Source organism: Cydia splendana, chromosome 2, assembly GCF_910591565.1.
Source record: "Cydia splendana chromosome 2, ilCydSple1.2, whole genome shotgun sequence".
In the NCBI taxonomy this organism is placed as follows: Eukaryota; Metazoa; Arthropoda; class Insecta; order Lepidoptera; family Tortricidae; genus Cydia; species Cydia splendana.
In genome coordinates this window covers 5,771,584-5,783,819 of record NC_085961.1, presented here as the reverse complement: position 1 = coordinate 5,783,819, position 12,236 = coordinate 5,771,584, and the positions used below count along the sequence as shown (strand labels likewise).

General features: G+C 36.5%; 1 protein-coding gene across 1 annotated transcript in view; it reads right to left on the bottom strand.

Annotated features, from left to right (window-relative positions):
* The window catches only part of LOC134802720 (uncharacterized), a 58,712-nt gene extending 55,437 nt beyond the window's left edge, over positions 1–3,275 (bottom strand). The window contains exon 1 of the mRNA XM_063775406.1: positions 3,170–3,275. Within this exon, the coding sequence (XP_063631476.1) occupies positions 3,170–3,260 (91 nt within the window). The 5' untranslated portion in view covers positions 3,261–3,275. The remainder of the gene's footprint in view (positions 1–3,169) is intronic.
* Between the last annotated feature and the right edge of the window lie 8,961 nt (positions 3,276–12,236).

Here is a 12,236-nt window from a genome sequence, read left to right as displayed (position 1 = left end):
ACTTTTGTCTTAATATTACACCTGTAAGTATTTATTTTTATTTTTATTTGTATTAGCAAAGTATTAGACATCGTGTACAATGAATTTATATTAATAGCGTAAACGTGAACATTACGTATCGTATCAGGACAATGAAAATAAATAAATATTTTGTAATGATATTCTGTTTACGTACCTACAGATTCTATTCATTTTCTTCCCCGAGTTGTTTACCTAAACATTTATGTAAGTACTTTAAATTATTATTTTACTTTAAAATGAATAACAAACATGATGTCCTTATAACGTTGAAATTACGAGAGAAAGATCTCAAGATACAATAGCTATTCATGTAATATTTATATTTTTTGTTAACCTATATAATTATGAATATTATGATGTAAAAAACCGCCAAGATTTTTCAAAAACTGCTGAACCCACTGCACTTACCATGAGTAAGTTTACCAATGAGCTTATAATTGTATTTGTTAATTAATTGTATAATGTATATGTAGGTATACTTAATTTATCTTATCACAACTTAATACTGCCTTCGCAGAAATGTAATGTTTACCTAATGTTTAATAAGGAAAGTAATGCGCGTAAATTAAGTCCATTGACGACATTTTGTTTAGTCACGCCAGAGACAATTAGTTAATACTAGCGACCCTCCCCGGCTTCGCACGGGTTAACAAATTATACACCTAAACCTTCCTCAAGAATCACTCTATTGATAGGTCAAAACTGCTTAAAAATCCGTTCGGTAGTTTTTGAGTTTATCGCGAACAAACACACAAATACACAAACAGACTAGTGATCCAAAAGACTCGAGCCCTGTGAGCCTTTTTTTAGAGCTAACAGGGCTCGAGTCTTTTGGATCACTAGGCGGGGGACTTTGTTTTATAAGGTGATTATTGTATGTGTAGGTAGAGGTACTTAATTTATCTCATCACAACTTAATACTGCCAAAAAGAATAGATAGTATAGAGGGGTCCTGTCATTGTAAATTTTGTAGTCACTGTAAATTTACTGCCATCTATCGACACACGACTAAAACTCAAAATGAAAACGTATAGAGTTATCAAAACATGTATATATATGGATAAATGATTTTATTATTTTTATATCATTTTGATCCATGTTCATTCACTGATATCTATGTGTTAAAATTGTTAAATATGAAACGGTGTCGTCACGCCATCTAGCCGAGGATAGGCTAAAGGTGTGTGCGACATCTATTCGAGAATGACTTTTGCTTCAATTCCGAGGCACGTTTTTTCCTTAGACTTTATTCGTCTTATACGAAGTTACATATGTCTTTGATACTGCCTTCGCAGAAATGTAATGCAAAAGGAAAAAAAAGTAAATAAGGAAAGTGAGTGAGGAAAGTAATGCGCGTAAATTAATTCAATTAACGACATTTTGTTTAGTCACGCCAGAGACAATTAGTTAATTAACACCTATAAGACACACAATATCCATACAACAATGCGTGTTTCATCAATCTTATCATTGACTAGCGACCCGCCCCGGCTTCGCACGAGTTAACAAATTATACATAAACCTTCCTCAAGAATCACTCTATTGATAGGTCAAAACCGCATAAAAATCGGTTCAGTAGTTTTTGAGTTTAGCGCGAACAAACACACAAACAGACAGACGAGGCGGGGGACTTTGTTTTATAAGATAGTGATGTAGATTTGTAGATGGCGCTATTCATTGTTTGCTTTGACTGCTAAACTACGTAACGTGGTAACGTTGAAAGGCATATTGTAATCATATATGGAAATTAAAGTACATTGCTTTGCTATCTATGTTAACTCGCCCAGAGTGGGTTAGAGGGCGATATTATAGCAAATAGCGTATTTACCGTGCTTTTTCACTATTTATTTCATTATCATTTCATAAATTGTAAAAAAGAACTAGCTACTAAATAAGAGAATTGTCCAACCAACATAAGTTATGCTGTATTTTATTCTAATTCTAGACACGCCTACTACCCCTGAGGCATAAAAAAATGTATACAAAAGTGCTAAAGGGGCCCACTGATTAACAGTCCGCCGGAAGGTATCGGCCTGTCAGTTAGAACAAAATTTTGACAGTTCCGAACAACTGACAGGCCGATACCGTCCGACGAACTGTTAATCAGTGGGCCCTTTAAGGTTTGCCTAAGCCATTGGCCAAAAGTATTGCTGACTCCACGTCTTGTTTACATGTTTAGTCACGCCACGCCATCTGTAATCGGCATGTAAAACTAAATCATGAATAGAAAATGAGTTGCTACAAGCGGTGTTAGTTCTGCTACTCGATGCTAGATGGCGCTGTTAAACAATAAAATGTGTAGTAATTCTATCGCATTAACTTTGTAGTAGTAGTAGTAGTAAACTCTTTATTGTACAAAAAGACATATCAAAAATAACATACAATTAGTAAGAAGTACAAAGGCGAACTTATCCCTCAGCACCAGGCATCAGGTACCAATAATAATATGATGTACATATGATTAAGTGTTCAATAAACTTACGATAGCATTGATAAAAATAGGAATAGTTGGGTGAGCTATGAGCACGCTATGAGGCATAATTTATTTAGTGACTGTTCCTCTTGCCCCGTTAAATTAATGAAAAGTTTTAAGTTACTTTTTTGGCAATTTTGTCAATAGTAAGTAAGTATAATAATTTCGTACGGGTCTCAAAACAGTTGTGCAGGACAATACACAATTATCGATAAGGTTTTGGCCACTAAAAGTGACATACCTAACCAAAAAATTGTATGTACCTAAATAAACTATTTGGTTTGCTGCTCTCTAACGAAGGTACTCTCTCCTCAAACGAAGCTAAAAATTACCAAAACAACTTCAACTGAAAATTAACCAGTGATATTATTCACGATAACACGATTACCTACGCTCAGTGGCAAAGAAAAACATAGGTAGTTAAAACTAATCAGCAAAGATTTACACGATAGACTTCAAACTCTAATGAATTTCACTATTTGTTTTATTTGTGATGTTCTTTAAATCTAAGTAAGTACTTCGACGATACCAAGAGTAGGGGTCTCCAAACTTTTTGACCCCAGGGCCACAGCCATACTTCCGCTTCCTGTTTGCGGGCAAAATCATATCGAATTTGGCACTTTTCACGGGCCAAAGTGTTACAAGACCTTTGTGTAAAGTAAAAGAAAATCTTACCAAATATCTCACAGCATCTTAAGCACAAACACGTCACCGTATATAAGAACACAATAAAGAAGAATGGCAGGAACAAAATATATCCATCCATGGCTTGTTTCGTTCCTAAATCCGCGATACAACTACCCGTATATACGAATATTATCTAAGTGCAGATATCGGGTATCTACGATACGATTTAATTAATACAAAGATAAGTCGCGGAAGGGTTTTTTATATCTAGAATAAATTATAGGTAAGTATGTACATTTGGGACTCAAAGGGATCCAAAACATTTAATCATTCCAATCATGTACCTACAACATTATAAGTATACAAGGTACACACTACACATATGTGAACATGTACCCGGACAGGGTATAGCAATTAGTTTTAATCTTAGACTAAAGTCTTATCACAATAAATGCTCGTAGTTTATACAAAAATTCTGTGTTGCATGCAATGTTTAACAAGTTAAACTTTGAGAGGGTGAAACTTTATCGTCGTTGTATACACACACGTAGGTACACTTGAGACTCTCAGCGCCATTGACGTATACCTCAGGACGGGCCTTACGGGTACTAAAAATGGTACTAGTTCAGTGGTGTCACTCACGAATTCTAGCCAATCGTGCAGTCTAACGCAACTAGTTGCGACCAATCGCGCGCGTGATGCGAACTCATCAACCAATCGCGTTGTAGCGGTGTCACACCGCTGTACAGTCCAGTCCTGAGATATAGGTACGTTAATGCTCAGCGCCCTCAGCGTGCCTAGCCAAGATGAAAATTACTACGACATGGATAAAAGATGCTACGAAAAGCTACGTGACCATATCCATACATTATTTAAGCTTCCATTGGTGTTTTCTGTCGACGCAAGTAATTTTATTAATAGAATTTTGTTTGATTTCGGAAATAAATACCTACCTACCTATAATTAGTTAGTGTTACAAAGTATTATTTTTATTCCACTGATAGTCAGCAATTCTGAAATGTCACCTAGGCAGGTAGGTACATACACGTAACCTACGAAAACTTCGTCACTATAATATGACTAACATTTTTTTAATTTCCTTTCCGATTACACTATGTATACTGAGAAATAATCCGCCGACTTAATAGTGGATAATGTTTTGTAAAATTACTTTGAAAGACAATCAAGCTGTAGATAGAAATATTATTGTAGATATATGTATCTAGTATCTAATTATCTATTTTATGGTACAGCAGTGTCGGGCGTCCACAGAACTCGATTCCAATCGGCTTGCCTTATTTTAGAGGGTCGAGCACTTTTCCTAAATCTCATGATTCTCATGAAGAAAAGGAAATACCTATAGGAATAGGTAGTGATTACTGTTTTGAATGGCTATCCATAGTATCCATGCAGTACCGTCAGGAGCCAGTTATCGACTTTTTTTTTAACAGATTAAGATAAGACACCGCGTCATTGTTACATAGCCGTTACGACTGAATACCTTTTTAATCTGAAAACTGTACATTCCCACTAATCACGAACACTGATCTTCATGGAGGTTAAAACATACAAATAAATACTTACTAAATATTTTATAGACGATCCGCCCCACGAACAAATCACATATTTGCAAGTACGACCACACCAGAAACAGCACCATAACTAGAAAAAACAGAAATACTATCTCTTTCTCGGTTAAAAACATTTTTAATACAAAAGACGACTTGACTTGTCCACCACTTTCAATACAACTCAATTGAGAATACGGCTAAGATTAGAGTGCATTGTAGAGGTTTTGGCTTTTGAATTTGGTCGGATTTTAATCCAATATCGTGGATAAATTAGATGCTGTGAGCTGAGATGATGGACGGAAGCAGATTGTTGTGTGCACACCCGCTGGCGTTGTTGGCAATGCAACATTACAGGTAGAGTACCTATGTGCGGATAGAGAAGAGTCGTGGAATGTAAGGGAGCCTAAGAGCCCATACATTCTACGACTCTTCTCTTTCCGCACAGACTCTATACTTATAATACAAGGAAGACGATTGGTCAGATATGGCTAATGTTTGTCTAGATTAGTTGTAGGTACCTACTATGTAAATAATTCCCCTAACATGAATTTACCACGAAGCAGAAGCATACATATATTTTTTGATATATGTGTTTCTAAATGACGATAACTAACAAACTTACTTATAGATCCCTGTGTTAAAACCGTAACACACTTGTACTTACCGTTATTGTTTGCCCTAAAATAGGCAGGCGTTTTAGGTACCGAATATTAATCCGTCCATTCTAAGGTCCGATAATAAAGCAGTGTCAGTTTTACCAATAACGCCTTCGTGTGTACATCCCCAAACACTGTGTCATTTTCACTTCAGCTGAAAAACGCTAGAAATTGTTTACCTTTGTAACCAATAATCTTCCTCTCCTAATTGCATTCCAAAATAATCCTTAATTACACGCAATGAAAGTTAAATTTGCTTGAGACAGTGCGTTTTACGGCTAACGATAAGCTGATAAGCCTATCACAATGTTAACGATAGCAATCATTTTTTATCGAAGTAAAATAGCGAAACCGAACGATTATTACGGTCTTCATGCCTGAGACATGTTGTATTTCACGCAGTCTAGATTATATGTATAAAAAAAAACAACAACCAAATCAAAATGATAAAAAATCTACACTCTTACGCTCTTATTCTCTTAACAATAAAGTTGCGTCAAGATCATTTTGAACACCTGGCCCGCTTAGCAACTTCTGCTGCTGACTGTACGGTGTAGTACTATTATTTATTCTGTGGTTCAAGTGACTAGTCATTCTAGTCAAGTAACTCGAACAAGTCAGCTCGGCCAGTAATTAGTGGACTAAAAATACCGAGTGCTCCTGGAAGACAATTGGTGGTAAATCAGAGCTGCATTCATTATCTCGGTTTGTTTGTCTGCTTGTAGCGTCAGAAAAACAGAACAAGTCAATAAATAGACCTATGTGGCAGTGTGTGGAAAGATCGAGACAGAAGATGATAAAATAGATCTACCGTAAAACCACGCATAGACCAAAAGCGTATGTTTGGTAGTATGGTTCAAAATTACCTCAAATATCTTCGCCCAGTGTGGCTACCACCAGTTTGGCACAGACATAAACGCTATCGAGAACGTAACTTACTTTCCATGGATCTCGCTCGTACTCGCATATTAGTGCGAGCGAGATGTATAGAAAGTAAATTACGTAGACGTTAGTGTATACCTATGTCAGTTTTGAAACTGTCTCTGACTCCTGTATGTCTACCATCAGTTTTGACATTGACATATACGCTCACGTCTACGTAACTTACTTTCTATGCATCTCGCTCGTACTCGCATATGCGAGCAATAGTACAGAAAGTAAATTACGTAGACGTGAGCGTTATGTCAATGTTAAAACTGATGGTAGAGGCTCTGGTACGGGCTCTAAGGCCGCGATCGAGACAGAAGATGATAAAATAGATCTACCGTAAAACTAACCATAGTCCAAAAGCGTATGTTTGGTAGTATGGTTCAAAATTACCTCAAATATCTTAGCCCAGTAGTGACAATTATGTATTTCAATGTCGTAGATCTAAGGCAAAATATATCTAAAAATAAAAGAAAAAACTCAGGCAAAGAAGTATAATATAATGAGCATACATTTTTTATAAAATGTATTTATGACGTTTGAGATATAAATTGAAGGTTTACAAAAACAGCGAAACTTACGCAAGACTCCAAAAATATTTATTTTCCGTCGGTACCTTTAGAAGCAATGTGCCAGACATGTCAAAATGTAGGTGTTCGCTCGAAACATATGTCATTATTTCGAAAAAGGCAACCGGTCGGCATCATTACAGATCTGATTTAGAGCTTTTCGTGTGGACGTCGTTGTTAAAGGTTTATGGGTAAATTCGACTCGTTTTACTTACGATTGGTGATATGAAGACTGGCAAACCTTGGGGTGAGTGGACCTTTGTCGTGTGAGGATTATAACAAAACTGCCAAGTTTATTCCAATAACAACCTACTGACCTCAAAAGAAATCTGATTACTCTTCGACGCTCTGAATTGCAGGAAAAAATCACAGTCCGACCAATACCTGGGACAGTAGTATCAGTTAAAGTCATAGGTTCAGCAATTTCTTACTTCAGAATACAGCTCAAGAGCGAATAAGGTGCATGATCTTGCCTACCTATAGGTAAAATAAATATAGCACTTTGTAAAGCAACACTATATAATACTCCGGTACAAATCTAGAAAGCATTATGGATCAGAAAATAAATTGCCTTTGATTATTTTGCCAGTTTAGAATTTAACGGAAAATGGTAAGTTAGGCGTGGGAGGTTGTCCTGTCAGTCTTGGCTCTTAAATCTTTGCATTTGTGAGTGTAATGTTTTTATGAATATTCCACTTGGAATTGGCTTTTGTTTTGTACATTTTTCCACTAATTTCATTTGATTTGGGAAAATTCGTTAGGGTAAAGGGTAGACTTTCGGGTAAATAAAGATTCATAACCAAAAAAAATCTAAAATACTCGTGACTTTGCCACCCATGACATCTTTGCATAATCTATTATTTTAATCAGAAAATTATATCACAACTTTTCCTAAATGTCAAATTACTTGACGGGCTTAACGCCCATTAAGGCGAAGTTATGTACTAAAGGCGAACTCAGGCTAAGTATTTTTGCCAGCCCTTATTTTCAATGAACTGCAACATTGAAAATGGGGTTTGCTTATAAACAACCAATCCCAATATCTCACGCTGTCAACATTGTCATGTATTTCGTCTGTTTCAACGTCCCACTTGGAGCACGTGTGTGTCGAAAGTTTCCAATAGTTAAGCACTTGTAGACCAAGTGGTCTACAAATTACAGTTACTACACGTCATAAACATCCCGGCTCATTTCACATTCATTGAAATATCAATACGTCGTCACCTGCTCAGTAAATGGGTTGCTAACAGCAGTGCAGCCTGTGCAATACCGCCCTATGAGTAATACATGTTCCATCTAAATGAGATAGAGACGAAGGGAAGTCTGCAACGATTTAGATAGCACATGTAATGCAACTGTTATTTTAAACTTCTATGAAATTATGATGTATAATTAACACTTGTACTGCGTGTGCTATCAAAATCGATGCAGACTTCCCTTGGTCTAAATCTAGTAAGGGAAAGTCTGAAACTGTAAGAGATTTTACAGTAAAAGTTAGCTGAACTGAACCTCAATCGTGATTATTTAAATTTAACGAAAGATATTTAAAAAACGGGGCCGCTACGTACTGTATTTTGTATTTAAGTACCTTTTAATACATCAAACTAGTTTTTATGTAGCTTGATTCGTCGATCTTATGAACTCAAAACAAAAACGGCCGTTTTAACTTTGGATGCAATCTGGCTCCCTATTCAAAATTATAAGGAACAGTTGGATGGGCGCAGCACCATATGAACACAACATCCTTGAGGGATGCTTTTATCGAGTGCGGATACCTCTCGGGCGATGACGATGATACAAAATTACCAGAATCTGTGTGCTTTGCCACCTGTCCCGAAGGATGGGATATTTATCCCGTATCTCGCGGCCATCTTAATATAATTAACACCTTCTCGATAGCACAAACAAAAAGATTGAATCATTTTGTATCGAGCCCGCTTTGCATTTTAAGCACATTGTTGTATTCTTGTTACGGTCGTTGGTTTCTCTGCATATTTTTGGTTTTATAAGCAAGTAAAAAGTTATACACGATAATTTTGTTATTTCTGATCATACTTTGAGGGTAGTATGTGAGTAGGTGAGTGATTCTCAAAATAGTGGCATCTTAACCTGTTATCGAGTTTTTGAATTGAATGTATGTTTATTTGCTCTTTTTCATATGAAACAAAAATGTATCTAGATAAACTAAAACAAGGTTTATCGAGGCCAAGTCATTATTTTTATTTAAATTTAATACTTATATTTATAAAAAATAAAGAGTAGCATTTTTTACTGTAACCTGTCTTGTCCAAAAGCATCGCTCTTCCAGTTTTAGTTCTTTAGATTTTATAAGCACCAATTTATGTTAATAAAATATCATGCTATATAATAACATAAACAACACCTTTTAAAATGTACTTTGCACAGACCTTATATATATATTTTTTACAACAATATTCACGCAAGAAGTTTGTCCAAGGATATTTTCTCTGTTAACCTGTACCAACCTGTACATGCGCGGTATTGCATCTAACTCATACACAGAAAAAAATATTTAGATCATAACTATGGCAAAATATTAGGTAAGTATCAAGCTAACCACCGTAGGGTACCATTATGACCCAAGTGTCGTAGTTTCGTAGAGACAAGTGGTTAAAGGCAGAAATCTGGGGTTTTGTAACGGAATGTTAACTTTAACTTGTCTCGATTATTTTACGAATTTGGTATGGGGACTAATGTAATAATATCATTTTAATATTGTATGGAGGTTTATTCATCTATGCTAAAAGTGAGACATTCGTATTATTATCCGTTCAAGGGAAAAAATAAAAATGAATGGATTTTTTACTGTAACCTGCTTATCTTTAACCTGAGTTCAATGTATAGGTTAGTGTATGTCTTGAAAATAACTTCTTCATTTTCCGTTCCCTTTTGAAAATTTGAGGTACTTGCAGTGGTAAAACATATTTTTCATTATTAAAAGTTAAAAAAATAAAATTCATTCACTTACTCATATACATATATATATATATATATATTCATTTACTTTAACCTGTCGATGCCACTTTTTTAAGAATCACTCAGGTACACTTAACAACTTTTACTATGGGGCTAACCCCGAAAACGCAATAAATATATGCCGTCTCAAACATTTCGGTGAATCACATGTCAATGTTTTCTATGGAACAGCAGTAGTAATAGTTGTTCAGTATAACCTACAAATCCACCCCTCAGAGTATGGTCAAACATAATAAAATCATCCTGTATAAATCAAACAGAAATGAAATGAAAACTTCCGTGAGACTAAATATTTTAAAATGATCCCTCGCGTGAGTGACCCGGTCTTCCTGAATATCCAGTGGCAAGTAACTTTTATGGAATTAGATATCTAATGGTTAGTTTATTTGTATGTGATGTGAATTTGAAATTTGAATTAGAAATTTTTATTTTGCTTGTACTAAAACAGCTACTGATTGCCACTGATTTCCAATTTTAATATTTCCCTAGTTCAAAAAATAGGCACTTTTTCTTGCTATTAGTTTCTATTTATCCAGGACCATTTTACTAAGTCGTAGGTACCTTGCTTATTTGTAGTGTCCGACCGAAATCGGATTTTTAGCCGTTACCGAAACCGAAAGTTCGGTTTAGCTCTGGTTTAAGCGGAAACCGTTCGGTCGGACATTACAGTTAAAGGGGCCCACTGATTAACAGTCCGCCGGACGGTATCGGCCTGTCAGTTGTTCGGAACTGTCAAAATTTTGTTCTAACTGACAGGCCGATACCGTCCGACGGACTGTTAATCAGTGGGCCCCTTTAGAATGACTCACGTTAGACCGGACCGTGCCCGGGCCGTGTCCGGGCCGGAGCTTCCGGCGCTTACTTTTCTTTGACATGACAGGCGATCATGTGATGCTTTCCATAGAAAACAATGCGCCGGAAGCTCCGGCCCGGTCTAACGTAAGTCATCCATTAAACCAAGAAAATTCTCCACGATTTTGATAGCCCACGCAGTGCAAATGTTATTTAAAGGGGCCCACTGATTAACAGTCCGCCGGACGGTATCGGCCTGTCAGTTGTTCGGAACTGTCAAAATTTTGTTCTAACTGACAGGCCGATACCGTCCGGCGGACTGTTAATCAGTGGGCCCCTTTAAACGTCAAACGTCTGTGAAATTATGACGTATAAATAACAATTGCACTGCGTGGGCTATCAAAATCGCTGCTGACTTTTCTTGGTCTAACTATACTAACTTATTTCTTTACAGAATGGGTAACAAATGAAGCAGCCATAACGCGAGTAGAAACCAATCGAAGATATATACGGTACGCCTTGGGGGCAAAATTTCTTGTTTGACATCCACGCTGACACTAAATGTCATGCTGGAGATATTTTAATAAAATCTCTTTAGTATTCATTCGATAACTATTTTTGTAATCTTGTTTATCTAGTATGATCAATACATTGAACTCTATATATATACAACGTGTCCCAAAATTCAACGATAAGCTTGCACCAGAAGATGGACCTGCTCATGACTACTCGAGGAAAAAAAAATAAAAAAATATATCTCAATATATTATGGAGTTACAAAAAAAATGGATATCGTAACTACATGTATTCTGGTATTTTTAAGGGTTGTGGTGTATAGCAATGCTAATTAGGTTGCCGATACAAAAAAAAAAACAGAAATATTTGAAAAATTTTAGAAATGTCGCTAAAAATACCATTAGGGGTGTCGATTTTAATTTTTTTGTAATTCCATAATAAATTGAGATATATTTTTTAATTTTTTTTCCTCGAGTAGTCATGAGCAGTTCCATCTTCTGGTGCCAGCTTATCGTTGAATTTTGGGACACGTGGTATATATTATATAAATATATATATTATATCTAGTCGTCATTGATGGTTGTCAGTCCTCAATTGTGGGTTTCTCTAGAGTCTTCCTACCTGACCCACAGAATACATAGTACATACTACCGTACAGAAAGGACACTTCCTACAAAGCCGAAGTTTGACAGCGATTCAGGGTTAAATCATGCTATCCCTTTCTAATGTATGGAACTATCCCTTTCGGCTATTTAGGGTTGTCAAAATTCAAGTGATTATCTTATCTGTGGTCGTGCACGCAAAAGGACGTCAAGTGGTGCCAACCGTAATAATTGCTCGGAGCAATGCTGAGCCGATCGGAGCCGAGTTTACGCGAAGTCAGGAGTGTCTCCCCACTGCCTGACCTACCCCGCACAGCTAAACTGTGGAAAGAACTATCGCGCGAAGTATTTCCGGACCGATATGACCATCTACCTCTCAAGAGAATAGCGTACTCCCTTCATAAATTCCGGCAATGCACTTGTAACCCCTCTGGTGTTGCAGGTCCCTGGGCGACGTTAATCGCTTACCACAAGGCGATTCGTCT